Raw genomic sequence first — 20,093 nt, 5'->3', positions numbered from 1 at the left:
GCCCTCATCCCCTTTCCCACACCATCTCCAGTATTAGTTTGATAATCACTTCCTTCTGCAAAGGGAGTAACCATAAGACATGCTCTGGTAATTGAGAGTTCTGATTGCTTTTAACTGGTCATCTCTAGATTTGCTAGATTCCCCTTTCATACACCACAGTCTCTCAGCTGCTGCTACAGGATGAACAGAAATGGACCCCTCGGAGCGCCAACCTGCTCCGCAACAAGTGCACACAGACCAAGGCCAAATGTGCAGCTGAAGGTGGGAGGGAGCGCAGGTTCTTGTGATTCCTTGACATTTACATCTGTTAATTTCTCAGTCCTTTGACTTTAGATGTTTACTACTTCTGCACTTTCCCCTAGAATCAAAGGTACAGTTTATAAGCTCAACTGTTTCCATAAGAGCCTCCAAGAAAATTTAAAGTCAATCTTTGAAAATGCCATCAAACAGAAAATGCTTAAAGTAGGTACATCTCTTAGTCGTCTTTGCTAAGAACATAGGGGAAACAAGAACTATTTCTAAATCTCATGATAAGCACTGCCCAATCTCCTTTTCCTAAATAAGGAATGAAGGTAGGTAGGAGATCAGGGACAGAGGGGAAAGGGAAGAATTATTTTATATATAGCACTATCTGTAACTTGAATATTCTTTTCCTCTATTTTTTCCCTTCTTGCCTGCTTCTGTAGTGATCAAAAACATAGACATGGAAGAAGGAGGAAGAAAGGAATTATAGTCCAAATCATAAATAACAAGAAGAGGATTAGAACAATGTAAACAATTCCTAGGAATTAGGGATGCCAACAGTTGTGCTTTTTGTTTGGTTTGGTTTTAGTTTTGGTTTTATTGAATGTCAAGGCCCCAGGCAAATATAAGATATTATGGTGGTGAGTTGGTGATTTTCAGAATTACCATTGAGGCTAATGCAGGAATGAAAATAAATCTCTTTGTATTTTATCAATTTACTGAGGCTACATGGCATACACGATCTCAACTGATTCTTGCCACTTTCTGTGAGGTGGACAGTGGACATTGTTCCACCTGCTTTACAGATGAGGAAACAAAAGCCCCAGGAAGTTGAATAATCAGCTACTAAGTAGTAGAGCTGAAACTCTAAACGAGATCTCTCTTCCATTGATCCCTCTATCCCTACAAGCTCCTCATCCCAAGATGAATAAACAGGCCTCCTCACCACCACCACCCCTCCACCTGTGTACCTTGTTGAAAGAAAAACATATGAGAATATGATTTTCTTAGCTTGAGAGGATCTTCACCTACGTCTGTACTAATATGTTTTGGGGGGTTGTTGTGTTTTTTCTGCCATTTTGTAATTTCAGGATTTGTAGGGGAAAACGCCCAACCAATCCTCGAAAACAACATTGGAAACCGAATGCTCCAGAACATGGGCTGGACACCTGGGTCAGGCCTTGGACGAGATGGCAAGGGGATCGCTGAGCCCATTCAAGCCATGCAGAGGCCAAAAGGATTAGGTCTTGGATTTCCTCTACCAAAAAGCACCCCTGCAACTGCCACTCCCAATTCAGGAAAATCCGCCTGAGGAGAAAAGCAAAGAAGAAATGTTTTATAATTTTTAGTCACAATATATATCCCATTGTCCTAAAATTACAACATAGCTTCTGTTTTTGAAGCAGAAATCTACATTGCCTCAAACTCATCACTCTAGCGTCCTTACTGCATTCAGTCCTGCCACAGGGAGAGAGATGGGGTTCCATCACAATTCCTGGTGCTAAAGTGAAAACCTTCACCTTTTAAAATTTGCAGCAATTTTCAGCTATTTCTAGGTATAAAGAACAGCTCTCCTATTTATTTTGATCTCATAGGTCAGTCATTTCTAGCTTGATTCGTTCATGTGTGTGTGCAATGCCCAGGCAAATGTGAGCACACCCACAGTTTCTCAAATGGAATAGGCCAGAGAGGATGGTGTTTCCTATCATCCCTAGAACTTGGAAGACCTATCATCACATCAGTCCTAAGCAAATCTTTGTGTGAAAGGCTTGCCAATTTCATGCTCCCCAAATTTGGCTCTTTTGTGAGGATTCTGTAACAGGATGGTACCAATTAATCTCTCCTTGGACAGTGTAGTATAAAGTTCACAGTTGACAACAACTAATGTTTCCCTCTGACATTTTGACCAAAATAAACCTCATCTTTGTCACCAGAGTGCCCGCAACATTACCTTAATGCAGATTTTACAAATTTTACCTCATCTAGAACATAATTATTGAAAGAAAAATGTATTTTTTAAATTCACCATGACTGAACTGTAAATTCTATTAATCTAGACTGACTGCTACCTCTCTCTTCCCAAAGGTTATTTTTTTAAGATCAACGCAACTGCGGTAAACTAATTTTCCAATTTTAACCATTGGAGTAACTTATTAGAATTATCGAATCAATTTGGTTGAAAATTTAAATGGCTCTCCCAAGAATTCAGATTTCTGGCAGTGATCCAGCCCATTTATAAGGTGAACAAGAAAATGAATGGTAATGATTTGCCCTTTCTAACATCTAAGTAGTTACTTTAAAACCAAGCAAAACAAGTCATTTTTATTATGTGCCTCCTATTGTTATTTTTGAATCATCTATGAGCTTCATAATGCCAGAGATTCTAAATTGCTCTTAGCTTAGAAGATGTTGATCTTCATTATTAAAGACTGATAATATATTTAGAATGGCTTTTATTGGTTGAGTAAAGGTCAAGATAACATGTGGATCACCTTTCTAATGGAGTTTTTTAAGGCTTTTTTTTTTTTTAAGAGCAGTTTTAGGTTCACAGAAAAATTAAGAAGGTACAGAGATTTCTCATATACCCTCTGCCCCCAAACATGCACAGCCTCCCCCATTATCAGCATCCCCCACTAGAATGGGACATTTGTTACAATCGATAAGCCTACATTGACATGTCATAATCATCCAAAGTCCACAGCTTACATTGCAGTTCACTCTGGTCTTGTACATTCCATAGGTTTGGATAAATATATAATGACATGGATCCACCATTATAGTATCACACAGAGCAGTTTCACTGCCCTGAAAATCCTTGATGCTCCATTGTAGTAGGTTTTAGAAAATTTTGCAAATGTTTTTTAAAGGAGGGAGAGGAGGTTTGTGCATATAGTAGACCTTTCCTAGGTGGTCTCCTAACTGCCAGCTGGGGAGAAAGAAGTCATCCTGCCATTGGAGAGCCTCTATGGTTTGCCAAATGTACACATTTCTTTTAAGAATTATCTTCTTTCCTAGGGGTATTGTGGTAGGAAGACAGGTTGGTTAAGGGATTATAGACTACCAGGTAAATTGCTCTTTGAGGCATTCTTATTGGCTAGAGTAACCCTGTTGTATCATTATTTGTATAAGTTTGTTTCTTTGAAATTTGCCATTTTTTAAAAAAATGCTTTTTGTTAAATACTCATTCTAGCTATGTAAGCGGGAAAGCTGGAGGAAATCATCTATATACCAGGTTGAAACTTCTTTATGATAGTGTAGAGCGCTCTAGGATCTATCCAAAAGATTTTATTTTTAAATCCATTGCCTGAAAATCTTCTAAAACCCTAGAATTTTGAAAAGCCAAATTTGGAGCCACTGATCACACACAGTGAGGTTATCGTGAGACTGGTCCCAAACTCCTGAGGACTTGGCTGGCTGTTCTTTTTCACTCTGCGATGTTCCAACCCTCATAGTGAGGAAGAGCAGAACATATACCAGCTGGCATGGGGACACTCTTCCATTAAATATTACAGTCTTAATGAACATTTTGTATTGTTTCCCTTCTAGAAAGGTACTAGTCCTCTGAAGCAGCCCCTCAGAGATGCTCACTTAGCTTGGGTGTTGTCCTCAAACACTCCCTCCAAAGTAGTTCATGTTTACATTATCAGGAAGCAAAAGAAAGGTCCAATTCTTGACGTCTAGAGCCCTCTATGTGGCTCTCAGAGGACTTAAAATATTTTTTATGTTATAGAAGTATTTAACTATACAGACTATATGAATCATGCTCGCTTTGGCAGCACATATACTAAAATCAGACTATATGAATCAATACTCCAAGTAGAGAAGTGACAACATCCTAAGCTTCCCCCACCCCACTATTAGCACACAAACATACGTCAGAAGCACATACATCCCTTCCCCATTCAGTCCTTAAGAAAAATCAGTGCAGACCTGATGTTCTATTTGTACCCAAACTTAATTGGAGAAATAAACACAATTAAAATACTGAATTTTTAATGTAAATCAAATATCTTCTAAGATATAAAGCCCACTAATTTGTGTTTCACATATAGTTCTAGTTAATTTTTACCTGCTTGTTACTATGCACATAGAACCCAAAGCATCCAAAGGAATTCATGATTTAGAATGCACATTCATGTCTTCTGGAAAAGGTGGTAAGATTTTTCTCTACTCCTTTGTGAAGCCACTTTTCTACAGTATCTAAAGCCCCACGTCAAATTAATCAGTCATGCTAAAAACTTTAGAGAATACATAGGTCTCTTCCTTTACTGTCTGAATTATCCATCTGTAGATGTAGCCGAGAGAGGCTGAACATGACTACCTTAGCAGCTCAACTTTTTTTCTTTGTGTAAGTTGTTACACTTGATACTGATGAGACTGTGTGTTCAGGTCATTTCCTTCCTTCCTTCCTTCCCCCAAATGTAATTTTTAAGGCTACGTTCCCCTCAAATTTGTTTGCTTTCATTTTTCAGTTATGATACCCCTTTAAAAGAAAATGCGTAAGTAACTAAAACTTACCAATCAAATGTCTCAACATTTGAATACATAGATTTTATAACTCATACCGTGATTATCAAACAGAAGTTATGGTAGGGTTAAAGATATGCACAATGTATACATTTAGGTGTGTTTACAGGGCACATATGTGTGCAATAAACAGACATGATTGTAAAATACTGCATTTTATTAATATGTGTATTTTAACATTGTGAATTGATATTCTTGTAATGAATTGAACTGACAGTTGCTTCTCTTCAACACATTTTCATCTTGAGCCGCTGTTTCGTGAAAGAGCAAACCATTTCTTCCTGTATTTTGTCTTTTCTAAAAACAAAAAGTGATCTAAATTAGTACTGTAAAATGAAGTTGGCTAGCAAAGACTATTTTGGATTTTTTTTTTTCCCCTTCTGGTAGAAAGTTATATTAATAGTACAACAAAGAATAAAACAATGTTTAAAAATGTCATTTATAAGCAGTCAGTCTTTGTGCTTTAAATGTTTACCTCTTAAAGTAATAAAAAAAAGTTGAAAATACTCTTAAAAAAATTTTAATTACTACCCTTTGACAATTAAGATCTAACAGTTAAACTCATTGTTCGTTTTTAAGCCCTGGAAAATTTAAATATTTCCAAAAAATTTTAGAGAAAAAAAAATTGGTGAACATATTTGACACACACATTTATTCACAGCTGACTGTGACCTGCTACATTTTCATCATGTGTTTATTTTCTCTGAAGTTGGGCTAGACTGCTGTTTCAAGGCGTCCTTCCACTCAAACATTCTCTGATTCTCAAGTAGCAAGTACACATTCTGTCTCTGGTGGCTTGAAATATCAATGAGAATCATATATGTTCCAGTCACTCCATTTCCTCCTGGAACATTGTACCTTTCATAAACATACTTGGATATTTTAAATATTCTGTGATACTAAAGTGTTGAGTTTTGTTTGCTGTAAGAAGCATCTTACAATGTTGATAAAATTTTATCTTCTGTCCCCAAAAAACTAGAGTTGTTAGAGTAGGTAGATTATTTTTTTTATCCCATAGGTATTAAATACTCATTTATTTAACAGGTTTGCAGTAATATATACTCAACTGACAAGTGGACCATGAAGGCTCCTTCTGCTGGGTTCCTACTAAGCAAAGACTCATTACTTTACACACCTGACATTTTAAGTAGATCCAGATTTGTCTCTAGTGAGCCAGTGCCATTAACTGCCAGGAGTATGATCTACCATCGCCACTTTTAGTTTTATCTGTACATTAGAGTTGTCTCCTGTCTTTGAATTGTCAGACAGTTTAAATCATTCCCAGATTCACAGACCTCACTCCTGTTTCGTTATCAGAATGTCTTATGTTTACCCCTTAATCTTTCAAGGATGAAGTTGGGTAACAATTGAAGGCGATTTTTGTGCTTGTTTAGGTTTTGTTTTTTGTGTTTTGGTTTTTTTTTGAGGTTTAAATTTTCAAAATAAATCACTAGAATGTTAAATGTGTGTATGATACTTGGTTTTTCAGGTATAAGACAGTAGAAACAAGACTGTATTATGATAGTATCCCAGATAAAAAGACAACCTTCCACAACTATTTTTTACCGATTTTTCATCTTCCTGTTAAATTTCTAAGAAATGTTTATTCTTCCTGAAGGCAGCATTCTTTAATTAAAGCAGAGAAGGTGAGAACTAGTATGCTAACTCAACATAAAATAACGCTTCCTAAAATAGCAATTTCCTGCATCCCTTATGGAGGTGAATTTCTTCAAATTTCATAATTCTCATGTGCAAACGAGTTTGGGGTGAGGGTGAGAATTAGGGTCTCTCCGATGGCCATGTGGCGAATCTGGAATTCTAAAGTGCTTTGTGGATGGCTATAATTCATTATGGAAACGATAGGTCATCCACAGTGCATGTACCAAGTATGAAACGCGCAAATAATCTTTTACGTGGATGTGAAGCCCTTGGGAGCACATGTTAAGGGTGTGAAATTTGAAGCGCAAAACCACACTATTTCTAACACAACGGCTATGGTGTCTAGGCTCTCGGCAGTCCGTACAGTGGTCCATAATTCATAAGGCTTCTTTCTTGACCTTCCCACGACTTTATGTGCCTTTCCTGTTCTCCCGCGACTTCAGACTCCTTTCCACGCATCTTAGTCTACTTCACCTATTTTAATATCACAGGACAGCCTTCCAAAATGAGGAAACAGTCGCCAAGCACATGGGAAACCAGCATGTTTTGACTCCTACGCCATTGTGTTTCTCCATTAGGTCCCTTAACAACTCAGCTAGAAAGAAGCGGCAGATTTTTTTCCCCCACTCAGTGAGTAATTGTCTGCACTACAGTGACAGATGTGCAATATAGCAGCTTCTTCAGGAAAAAATTAACAGTTTGTCCAGCATGTCAGCTCGCTCTTTTTAGTGCTTGGGAGGTCTTGGCCCCATTATGGATGATTTAGAAATTGAGGCAAGCAAAGACCAGCTGCCTTTGCTGAAAGCCTTCGTCGGTCTCCCTCATCTGCATTCCAAGACTCACTTACATCCAGAAATTGGTGGAGCCCCTCTGGCCGCAAGATGAGTATGGGCTGACAATGCTTTGATTTGTTGAGAGAGAGAATAAATGGGTTTTTCAGAAGATGAGGAAATATCACCATTACTGGCCAATTTGCAGCGTTTTATCTGTTCTTCAAACATGTCACTTTTGTTATTGTTGCATGGTAATTACATAGTGAAATGGAAAGAAAACAAATTCTGGTTACGTATTCAGATGGATTGCAAAATCATATAATCCTGATAAATGCCCATTTATGATACACACGGATGAAAGGTTCATTTTAATTTTGAATGGCTAACTCAGCCATAAATGGGATATAGGATTAAATCCCAGAGAATCTGATTACATAAAAGCAAATAGTCTTTCCCTTCACTTCTTCAGATCCAGGAAACTCAAGGGGGGACCGTAAAGCATTCTTGCAAACACGATTTTCCTGAGACAATACAAAAAGTGAATTCAGGATTGCGTTTTGAAAAGAACGAGAACTTTCAGTGAAACCAGGGCGGTATCTCGTCGTGAGGATCGTCAGTCCTGAAGCCTGCTCAAGAAGCAAGTTGGGCCTTTGCCGAAATATTTCCAGCCCTGCGTTTTCAAGCTCAGGTTCCTGCTCACTTCTGTCTGACTAAACATTTGGATCCTAGAAATCAAATGCTTTTCATATGTCCCTTTTCTAGGAGTATTTCTCCCCCATTCCCAGGACCCATTGATGTAAATAAATGTTGCCAGTGGAAGTCTAGCTGAACATACAGATAATGCAAAGCGAGGAAACATAAAGGAACAAGGGGGGCGAGCACCCCAGGATTGCTACTTAAAGTGTTGGTGTGTAAAGTAATGAGTCTTTGCTTAGTGGCAACCCAGCAGAAGGAGTGTCCACTTGTCAGATGAGTAGATATTACTATAAACCCATTAAATGAGTATCTAATATCTATTGGCTCCCAAGTTTGCTGTGAAAGGGAAGGAAGAGGCGTGCCAGCTCTTAACTGCCTTGGTCCTGGGGACACACTTGTCACTTCTGTTCGGAATCCTTCAGCCAGAACTTGTCACATGGACCCAGCTGGATTTCAAGGAAGCTGCAGAAACTAGGCGAGCACATGGATATTTGTGAGCACTATTTCTGCCACATAATCTTAATAGGACATGTCCACATTATTAAATAGCAGAGTAGTATCTACCATATTTTACTGAATCTAAGATGCCATCAATTCGAAGATGTACCTTAATTTTATGGACCGTTAAAGAAGAAAGCAAAACACTGACCCACTGCGACCCACCACCCATAGCAAGATGCATCTGACCTCAGAAATACTGAACTGTGAAAATATGACAAAACATGTTCATAAGTACCAAGTGAATGGTGCCGAGAAACAATGCTAAGGAATGTCAGGGAAGGCCACATGGATGGTGGGATTAGATGAGCTCCTTGAAGAAAGATAGGGTTTAACTAGACATAAGGAAGGCTCATTTTTACTGGTAACTGCTGCTGTGTGTAATATAAGGTAGAGGCATGATTCCAAGCTGGATTCCAGGCCCAGCCCTAGTGCCTTCTGTATGATTTGAGGCTAATGCATGAGTTTCGGGCTTCTTTGCTCAAGTTTGAAATAATTACAACAACCTCATTTAGTTATGAGGATTAAGTGTAATAATGCACATAAAATACCCTAGTACAGTGTCTGCCACATAGAAGGTGCTTTGAATTGGGGACATTTTTCTGTTTCTGATGAAGTGATAAATTGGGGTTTTTTGTTTACGCTTCTCGTTGGGGAGAGAAGGTTGGAGAGAAGTATTAAGACATTTTGACTTTGCTAGCAGTTCCCAAGAAAGACATTAATAATCCACAGTCATCCTAATTTCATAGGCATGGATGACATACCCTTAATAAAAAACTTCTGCCATGACTCCAAATATTAGCCTTTTTTAAAAATCCATTCAGGGTACCTGGGTGTCTCAGTCAACAACAGACTCTTAATTTTGGCTCAGATCATGAGATTGAGCCCCGCATCGGTCTCCTCGCTGGGTGTGGAGTCTGTTTGAAATCCTCTCTCTCCCTCTCCCTCTACCCCTCCCCACCTCGCCACACTCTCTCTCTCTCTCTCAAAAAAATAAATAAAAATTTATTCAACTAAACCTATAAATGATAAAAATACAGAATTCAATCACCTGCACTCAATAATTTCTTACTAGCTGACCTAAAATCATTCAGGAACCACTGACCATGCCTACCAAAGCCTTTGGAACCTACCATGGCTCTCGTTTATGCTACTTGTCTCACAGAACTGGGGGGCACAGAGCCCACTGAGGTTGTCGTATGCCCAGGACTCTAAGCCGAACTAATGCTTTGACAAGTTCCTCAGATAGGTTGCTTGCTTAAGGTGCTTAGTTGAAATTCTGTCTTTTCACAGGAATTTTTTGAGAATACATTCTAGAACAGGGCTTACCAAACTCTAGAGTAGGTAAGAATCACCAGGGAGCACTTAAAACATTGAGGTTGTCCAATGGCACTCTCAAAAAGGCATCTGAACATAAGAATACAGTTGAGAAAGACTGTCTTGGAAGAACCAGATTGGGTCATTCCCCAAACCTTTGCTACGTCGAACCCCAGTCTCCTGCAATGGACCCTCCTGGGTCATCTGCCCCAGCTCTCCCTTTCTGGAAACTATCCTCAACACCACCACCACCACCCTCCCACCCTTTCCCAGAGGCAATTCCCAGGAATTGAAAATTAGGAGATTTTATTCTGCCCTTGCTGTGAATGATCTCTTGAGTGGACAAGCAAGGAACAGGAAACAGAGAAAGGCAGTATGTTAATGAGTTAAAGCATGGAGCAGAGTATCAGAGAATGAAGATGAGAACAAATACACTGGGTCTCTCCCACAGCCCTGGAGCCTGGTGTAAGGTTGCTAGATGTCCTCTTCAAAAAAGACCAGAGGTGGGACGCCTGGGTGGCTCAGTTGGTTAAGCGGCTGCCTTCGGCTCAGGTCATGATCCCAGGGTCCTGGGATAGAGTCCCACATAGGGCTCCTTGCTCAGCAGGGAGCCTGCTTCTTCTCCCTCTGCCTTCCTCTCCCCCTGCTTGTGTTCTGTCTCTCTCTCTGACAAATAAATAAATAAAATCTTTAAAAAAAAAAGACCAGAGGTTCATGACAGGGAAGGTGGAAAGAAAACAACACTTTTTGTGGGAGAATGTAACCTCTCTCCACAGGACTGGCCTTTTGCATTATTGGGCAAAATACCACGTGGGCCTAAACATCTTATTAGCAAACAGATAAATCAGAGGGTGAAACGTTCGCATTACACAAAGATTTTTCATGTTGTAGAAGAGCACAGGGTCCCTTTAGGTAGCATTTTCTCAAGTGCTTATTTACAGATCATTAAATACTTAACAGAGGGAAAAAGTAAAAGCTGAAGTGCTTAAGCCAGTATTTATTAAATATCCATCATAGATTCAGATAAAGCAGATCTAAAATCATAATGACAGTTAATTGTCCAGTTTTTAGATTTTTATGTTAGCAGACAGGAAGCTAAAATAACAGCCTGTCCAGGTTAATACAGGGCTCCTGAGCATTGTACCGTGGTTATAATTCTTTTCTGAGGGCTTATCCTCAGTCGCGTAAGACACCCCTTTATCTTATAATAAATGTCCCTTTTTTGTACAAGTTAAGCTTTGTGTTATTTTCATACAGTACTCATTTTCTGCTGGATGTTGGCTAATACATAAATGTATTATGAAACACCAAAAAGTACTACCATAACTTGACCAACTGAATTTTCTCTGATTGTGCAATCATCGAAGAATTTATAGTTTTAAAGGAGTTATTACGCCTTATAATGCTTTAATAAGGTTCCACCTTGTAGCAATGGCGTATTTTAAATGACTTGGCCTCGTTTGCCTTTTCTTTTTTCAACTGAGCCCGACTCTATCAAATTCTAAGCCAGTGGTTCCTGTCTGTAGAAGAAGCCCATTACCGCAAAGGACTCTCAGAAGATTGAAGAAGAATTCTGAATATTAGTTACTTCACTTTTTAAATATGTTAATGGATATATAACATAGAACATTTTTCTCAGAGCTGTTTTACAATTTTCATGTGTCACAGAGTAAGGAGAGCATGGCAAATCCGTAAAATATGATTAGAAGCCACTTCCCGCAGCCTTTCCATCCCATCTTACGGCTACTTGGTAATCACATACCCAGGCTACTGGGTTCAGCTGGTCGTTGGCAGTCACTGCTAAGATGGTTCCCCTTGAAATCAGCAGCTGCCCTGTTTTCCCATCCAGCTCATCACCTGCCCCCAGCCCATCAGACAGGAGTTCCAGGACTCCTCTATAGAGAGGAAGCAAACAAGCAAGAAAGAAAAAAAGGCGGGCAGAAAACAGAGAGCCTAACCCTCCAGCTCCCATGGTTTGTTTTCCTTTTATATCTGGGACCCAGGATCAACGCTACAGCAGAAGGGACACCGGACCAGGAGTTGGAGAACCTGGATTAAAATTAGATGCAACTCTTACCTCTTCAGGATGCTCACCTACCTGTTCTGGTTCTGTTTCCAAATTTATAAAATGACAAGGTTGGATAGGAAAAGGAATTGATATTTCTGAGTGCCTAGTCCATCCTGGGGATTTCATACATAATTTCCCTGTGAACTTCACAGAAAGGTATGGCTACCTCTCATTGGTCCTTCTCAGTTATAAAGATTAGACGACACTTAACTTCCATAATGCAGATGAACTGGGAAAAAAATATGTTCCTAAACTGGCAGAAAGTCCAAATACTTAATATTTAAGGACACACAATGTTATTGTTTACAGGTAAATTACTAATAATTTAAATTCACTTTGAATAAAATATTACTTGAACAAGTAATATTCAAATCGGTGTTTTTGTCTGCAAATAACATTTGTATGGTAGCAAGAGTTTTGAAAATTTTATTTTCCCTAAGTACTTTATTCTCCCTATAGTGTGTTTTGGATGTTAATTGACTGGATAAAACTATCACTGTGCTGAACAGGCAAACACTAGCCCAGCCCAAGTCTCAATGACCACAAATTCAAAATTGGTGGGGCCCATATAACTAAGATTTGATAATATCCTTTGATATGTATCTCATGATGTGTAGGTTTCTGATCATACAGGGTAACACTAACTTGACAATATGACCTTGGTCAAGAGCCCATGATTTCCCAGAACAATGAAGAAGAAAGTGATGGGTTTTTTTGTTTTTGTTTTTTTTTTTTAAAGAACTAGGGTCCAGGGTAATGACCTTAACTCCATATAGAGTTTGAAGCATTGGAATAGGTTCAGAAAAAAATCAAGACAAATGAGTAAAGGCTAAGGGGACTGACTTTAAGAAAAATATAGGCAATGGATAATGTAGAGTTTGCTAAATAATGACCGCAGAGAAGGTTTAATACTCCCAAGAATATTTTAAAGACACAAACATCCAGAAGGAATAGAATTATTTCAGGAATTACCCTTCCGTTCTAGAATGAGAAAAGTGTAGATTGGTTGGTTTAAAATTTTTTTAAATGATGTTTGAGTAAAAGGAAACAGAAACATGTCTATTTTAATGGAAAACATTAAAGGAATCAAAGGAAAAACTCTTATGAAATCTCATTCTGAATTAATTGGAGCCCTTTGTGAATCCATTGAAGGCAATGAGTCAGCCCAGCGCGGGGATGACGAGCAGAAATATTCTAACATACCTGAGAATCTCATCTCCTGTCTCCACTGCCAAACCAGGAAAGGTTGTTAGGTGCATCCTCTCATTGGCCACAGGCATTCTGTCCATTCTTTGGCTGATGAGTAGCATAAGGTTTTGCTGTGGCCCTTTCTGAGTCTATTCTTTAATCTGACTTTTGCAGCTGTGAAAATAACCAAAGTACCTCACAGGTCATTAGGCTAGGTAAACTGCTCATCACTGAGTGAAATGAGACCAATGATAGTCATATTCTGCCAATGCAGACTGTGTCTACTTCCTACCATCTAATTAAATGACACTTGCTACGTGTTTATGGAGCATCCACCATATGCTTATCACTGAGCTGGTCACTGTGAGGATTCATAAGAATTTCATAGTGTGCTCGCTGCCCACAAGAGACTTAGAATCTTTTTAGAGACATCCAACATATATTCAGGAGTGATACTTAAATATTTTATAATGAGACTAGCATGGGCCCTGGCCAATGAGAGTGGCTAGTCATCTTATCTAAACAGATGCCAGCTATAAATGCTGGCACACGGTGCAATGATGTGTGTTGCTGAATCCCAGCTGACTTACATCTGATGATTTTTTAAGTTGGAGGGAAAAAAACTATACCTAAAATGAAACATTGAACATAATCGTATGCCAATATACACGATGGAACATCAGTGCTGGATGTACTACCCTTCCCCATCCGTGGCGGGCAATATTGATCAATAACTGTGCTCTTTCACGATGAACCCAGGTGCAGTCCTTGGCAGTCAAAGGCAGTCAAAGTTAACGTGTGCGACAAAAGCCATTTCCAATCCCTTACAGATTCCATAAGCGTTGGTCACAGAAGGGAGATGATGTCAAAACACCTAACCATATGAACCTTCAATGATACTTTCTTGATACTTTTCAGGAACTTCTTGTCTACCCTTCATCAAGTGAATCTCCCTTCTTACAAATGTACACATATTGGTCTTTCCCATCCCCTTTCCTTTCCTATGCCCTTCTTCTTGTCTGGCTAAAAAGATTTCCCAGGAATCTCTGTACATTTAGAATCGGGTTAAACCTCATCTCTTGCTACCAATCTTACCCTTATAATTTTTATACATCTTTTTAAAGCACTGATTAGCACAGCTAAAATAATATTTTTAACTTTCTTTGAGGCAAGGATTCGGATTATTTTTTAATAGCTCTCTCATCATTTACTTTGTATCTATCTTCTAACCTTATTTTTATTTTAATCTCCTTGGCCCAGAGAGTATATATTCACTTTTAGTGACACTGTACACAATGATAATTGACCCATAATTGAAATTTAACCGACCAAATAAATGAATGCACAAGAAACAAAATTCTACAGGCCCAAAGGCTATATGCAACAATTAGGGATGTTTAAAATTGCCTCACATTTTTGAGAATGCCCAAAGCAGAATAGATGTTTGCACAATTTTATTTAAGGTAAAATACCTCTGCAAGCAAATGCGGTAGGAAAGAGTGTAAATATTTCACACAGGGCTGCCTCTGGCCGAATCTCTTAAGGAAGACGAAAAGTTCACAGAAATCTGTAAACAAATCTCCGCCGGAGGTGACAAGAAAACATCCACTAGCATTCCCTCCCGTGAGTGTAATTTCTTAGTGAGGCCGGCTGGCATTTTACAAAGGCTTACCTGGTGTCAACCCTGCTGGTTAACAGTGGTGTTCTGATTTAGAAATAAAGGATTGACTCGGAGGTGTCTAGAAAATCATTCTGCAGGATGATAAATCCCAACTTTAACGCCAAAATAAGAGGTCAGCCATTGGCTCCGGCTGCTGTCTGGGCATCGGTGCTTAACTCAGTGTTCAGGCTGTCCCTGTGCCCGGGGCAGAGGTCAGGGGGCAGGCTCTGCGACGGGCTTAGCACACACAGGGCTGTGCTTGTTCTCAGCTTGATGCTGCTAGCTGCCGGCAGCGGGTGCCCCCGCCTCGGGCCCCTGTGTCAATGAATGGTCCATAAGCCCGCAGAGTGGTTCTTGAAATCTGAATGAGCGCTCAGCTATCATCTCCAAAATTGTGGCTCATCAAGTAGAAACTAGGAAGAGATGCTGTTTTTCACTTTGTTTTATTGGCAAGCATCCCTAGTGAAACGGACTCTTCCCATAATAAGCCGTCATAGGATACAATCGTTTTGGAATATGGTCTCCGTGTTTGATTGCAGGGTCTGCAAGCTCCAGACAGTAGGAATGCAATGCTTAAGCTTCCTCACTTATTGCCTGCTGGTGTACAAATACGGGATTTGGCAATTTCGCCTAAAGCCTTAGTCGCTCCCGCTATATACACCCACTCTGGGAGGTACTGGGAAGGCAACTTTCCACAGGCTCTGAGACAAGAGGAGGCCCATAAAGCCGAAAGCAGAGCCAAGGTGTGGGTCGGCCTCATGCATAATCAACCCACAAAATATAGTCTGATAGACCCCTTGCTACAGTTGAACTTTGGCCTCCCCACCACTGAAATAAAAATAAATAAATAACAGCCAAATCCTCATAAATGCCTCAAAGAAGCAGCTTGTAGTGAAAGAACACTTTAATAATAGGAATAAAAACAAAGCCGAAGCTGGGCACAAAAAGGCTTATATCCGGAAGGAAAAAAGAATTAACGTGAAGAAAGGGATCAAAGCCACTTCTGTATCATGCATCCCCGTAGCAGAGGAGAAAGAAAGAAACATCAAAATCAGAAACCATTCTGACACTCCCGGGATCATAGAAAACAGTGTGTTTTTTTAAATCCCTATATTAACATACTCTGCCAGGATACGTTTAGGGTTATTTCCATTTCCTCCCTCAGTAGAGGAAATCACCATATAACAAAAATGATGGAACCACCTTCTTCATGTAGGCACCCCCTTGCTGACCCCGCCTGGCCACTGAGTCCTCACTGAATTTTGTTAAGGAAAATGCTCTGCTATTACTGCATTCCTAAATCCTTTATAATTTAGCAATCTGTCTATTTAGTGAGGCTAGGACCACTTTTATAGAACACAGATTACCCATGACAAGATTTGCATACACGTGCAATGTAAACAATGATTGGTGAAATTTGGTATATTTCTTAAAACTGTGTGGGCAACAGTTAGGGCTATCTGTCAGTGTAAAACCTGCCAGTATTTGGAAATTTGGAGAGAAGTCAGCTAACTTTGTGTCCTTTTTGCCGTCACAGGATGTTCAACCCAATCAGGAAAGATTTTGAGATGCAACGTGGTATTTTAGAAAAAGCGTCAGTGCATGGCCCCAGCGTACTGCGTTGTCCTGGGCGGTGTGACTCTTTGGAAGCCTCTACTTGCTCTTTTTCTGCTCTTGCTTTCTGTAGAGGCTGCTTTTAGGCAACCAACTGGAGTAATGAAACCTGAGTAAGGTGGAAAGACCCACAGGGGCCACCGGCTGAATACAGACATGACTATGGGGGGCAGGGGGGAGCACCTCAAAATACCCATAAGCCCTAGCTGACCAATGGGCTACTTACACCCAGGCACAGGTACCAAAAAAGGACAATTCCATATGTTCCCAAACCCCCTCATTCCCCTCCCCGCCCCACTTAACTACAGCACCCCCCACCACAGACCAGCAGCCAGTCTCTCCTTTGTAGTCAGGGCCTCTGGGCCTCTGAGGCTCCCTTGCATTGTATGCAGTAAACTTCTGTCGCCTTTGTTCTGCCTCAGGGGAATTCTTTCTTCACCCTATGAGGTCGCCCTGTACTTCCTAAAAGGGTTGTAACCAAAATCAAATGAAATAACATCATATAAAAACACTTTGAAATTTGAAATGTTATGTAACTCTGTACAGAGGAGTTTATTATAAGTGTCCAAAAATTTTACATAAAGCTATAGATGTTCAAAAATTAAAGATACCTGCTGGTAGAGGTGATTAAAGTAGATTAGTTCTTCCACTGGACTTTAAAGGAAATTAAGCCTTCCGTACACGGAGGTAGAAGCAGACATTGTAGGTAGAGGGAACAGAGTGTAAATGGAGGTGGGAAAATGTATACATGGCTTATTAAAATTTAGAAGATCATCTCATTCGTGGAGAGCATGGGACAGAGAGCATTAAGAAAATTGTTGTTTTTGGTGTCTATATTTTAAATGGCAAAATTTCCCATCCTTTCATTTCAAATGTTAGTTACAGCGATACTAACAACTCATATACCACATGTCACATCTAAATGGGTAAATATTTACAGCTCAATCTGTATTTTAGCTTTTTTTACACAATGCTCCCCATAGTAGAACTGTTAACATCAACCATAAAAAATTCAAAAATAGTTTCCCAATTTCCTTTGCTGTTCTTTGCTATAATGGCTGATTTTTTGTGTTAATGTTTTTATTGTTTTAATATTCTTGCTTTTCTCATTCATATTCTAAGAGATTATTGTTAGTGCCAACTCATTTGATTTATCCTTTAGAGAAAGCACTTGTTCAAAAAGTCAGCACTGGATATTAAATGATGATTGCCTGCAATGAATTCCTTCTCAACATCTGCAAAGACAATTTTGCCTTTTCTTCTTCCACTTAACTCTAAATGAGAGATCTTAAATGTACTTCAATAGGCTTCATATCTGCTTACAGAACATCGTCCTAAAATCTAGGATGTTAAAAAGCAGTCATGTTTCTAATGCTTCATTTTCTTGGGTAAAGTAAAGTAAAGTAAAATAAAGTAAAAGACGCACATGTGTACAAAGGATGCCTTAAATATGATACCCCATCTTTCCCTAAAATCCCAATTAATACTATACAATTAAAATATTTCTCTTCCTTTTCATATTATTTTTATATTAATAGAGACCTTTGTAATTTATCCACTGTTCTTAATTCTAGAGAATATTTATTTCTTCTTGACAATTGAATCATGAAAATAAAAGCAGGAAAGTGTGAAGTTGCTCTTTTAAAATAACTTTCAGTGCCCCTGGACGGCGCAGTTGGTTGAGTGTCCAACTTGGCCAGGCTCAGGTCATGATTTCAAGGTCATGAGACGGAGCCCTGTCTTGGGCTCTGGGCTCAGCGGAGAGTCTGCTTAAGACTCTCTCTCCCTCTCCCTCTGCCCCCCTCCCCGCCCCTCTAAAATAAATAAATATTTTTTTTGAAGAATAAATAAATAAAATGAACTTTCACGTTCTTTAAGCCTTCATCCAAATGGAAATATGTTAGAAATACTATGTGACAGCTCCAACTGTATTTTTAATGTGTATATTGTAGAGTTAATTCCTAACAGTTGGCTGGAGCTTCCTAACATTGAGGCTATAGCAAATAGGATAATTCTAAATTAAAAATGACATCTCAAGAGAAAGTGCAGTATAAACAAAAAATTATTTTATTTTGTCTTTAGAAGAGACATTACCGTGGCCAGCAAACAGCTCAAAATATTATGTTCAGTGTTTCTTTTTGTCAGCTTTGTGATAGTATCTGCTATTTTATTTGATGCTGACATTGTTGCTGGATGAATTGGGGAGACCCCAGGCCCTGGGGCTTTGACCCAGCCAGACTTGAAGGAGTTGCCAAAGGTTCTTGGTCTTGTCATGAGAAAGAATTCAAGGATAGACATGCAGCACAGCAGATAAGTAACAGAAACAGCAAAGTGTATTAAAGCAAAAGATACACTCTCAAGAGATGACAGCAGGCGAGAGAGAGAGAGAGAGAGAGAGAGAGAGAATGAGGGCTGGAGCTTCATACCTTGGGGGTTGGCTTCTACCTTTTATTGACAGTTGTTAACTAGGGGACAGAATATTCATTACTTGGGGGCAGTACTGGTGGTCTGGAATACGCAGATAATGGCTTCCTCCAGTTGGTCCTTCCTTAGCTGTTATCTGTTCTAAAGAAATTATTAACTCCTTGTCCCTTAGAAGGAGCACATACACTATTTACATTATGAGGCATGTGTAAAGTGGTGGCGGGGAGAAGGTGACATGGTGCAGGTTCTAGCAAGAATAGAAGCAGGAAAGAGAATAAAAAGCAGATATTTATGGAGTGCTTTAAGTTTCCCTATCTCAATAGTAGAGAGTTGTCAGAGCATGTCTATTTTTAGGAAGGACAAATTGTCTGGTACAAGTGGAATGGAGGGATTTGGAGAGCAGTAGCATAAGAGGATGGTGGAGGTCAAGTGAGACCAGACAGAGAAAAACTATGTCTTCTATTCTAAGAAGACTAGATTTCATCCTCTAATCTGTAGATAGTGGGAGTGAGAGTCAATAAAGCTTCTCAAGCAGAGGGTGAAGACTAATCACAATGACAGTCGGGACTATGGGAATGACTAACACTTAGAAAACACATACTCTATTCGAGGCATTATGTTCCATGCTCCATGCGTTGTAATATGATTCATCCCTATGATGACTCCCCACAACAATGTTCTATGGTTAGTACTACAATATTTCTATTTTACAGATAGGAAAACTGAGGCATGGAAAATTGAAATAAACTGCCAAAGGTCACTATAAATCATAGAGCTACGATTTAAACCCAACAGACTAGTGCCCACACTTCTCACCACTAGACCATAATGCATCATCACACTCTTGTTTTAAAACAAACCTGGCAGTAGTCTGGAGGATAGATTGAGTGCAAAAGAGAATGAGCACATTTAAGAGACTATGTATTCGTTCAATAAATATATAAAGTATCTACAGTCAGTGGGTCTCTAATTTAAATGCCGGAGATAACAGCAGTAGACAAAATAACGTCCTTCTTTTCCTGGAGCTATTATTATAGAATAGTTTAAAACTGGAAAGTGTCTAAATTAAGTTAGAGATAATGTTAGATCAAGAATAGGGAACCAAATCAGGAGGTATTTAGGACCATGAATGGACAGGCCTTGGTGACGTATGAAAAGTGAGTGAAGACAGAGAGTTGGAAATACAAAAAGAATCTGAGTTTTCTAGATTGGGCATTGATTGGGTAGCAAAGCAAGATCAGTTTGAGAAGACAGAGAATTTCAGACATGTTGAAATGAAGGTACCTTTGGAACATCCACTTGGGAATATAGATCCAGGAGGCCTTTTCAAATTATTTTTGAGTAAATAATTAAAAATGTTTTCACACCATTTTATACCCTCTCTTGCCAATATAAGGAGTTCTAAGATTATAATGCACACATTATA

The 20,093-nt window shown here is 39.2% G+C and overlaps 1 protein-coding gene across 4 annotated transcripts in view; it reads left to right on the top strand.

The window, feature by feature from the left end:
* The window catches only part of GPATCH2 (G-patch domain containing 2), a 211,332-nt gene that overhangs the window by 170,587 nt on the left and 20,652 nt on the right, over positions 1 to 20,093 (top strand). For 3 of the 4 annotated variants that reach the window (XM_081825173.1, XM_081825171.1, XM_081825176.1), the window contains one exon: positions 1,335 to 5,208. The exons of the other annotated variant lie outside the window; for it this stretch is intronic. In XM_081825173.1, coding sequence (XP_081681299.1) covers positions 1,335 to 1,555 — 221 coding nt within the window. In that variant the 3' untranslated portion in view covers positions 1,556 to 5,208. Of the gene's footprint in view, positions 1 to 1,334; positions 5,209 to 20,093 lie in introns of those variants that run through there. 4 annotated transcript variants of the gene reach the window in all.

Source organism: Leptonychotes weddellii, chromosome 6, assembly GCF_054177405.1.
Source record: "Leptonychotes weddellii isolate Sample4059 chromosome 6, ASM5417740v2, whole genome shotgun sequence".
NCBI classification, from domain to species: domain Eukaryota; kingdom Metazoa; phylum Chordata; class Mammalia; order Carnivora; family Phocidae; genus Leptonychotes; species Leptonychotes weddellii.
Note: the sequence above shows the minus strand (reverse complement) of the source record. Positions and strands in the feature narration are given on the sequence as shown.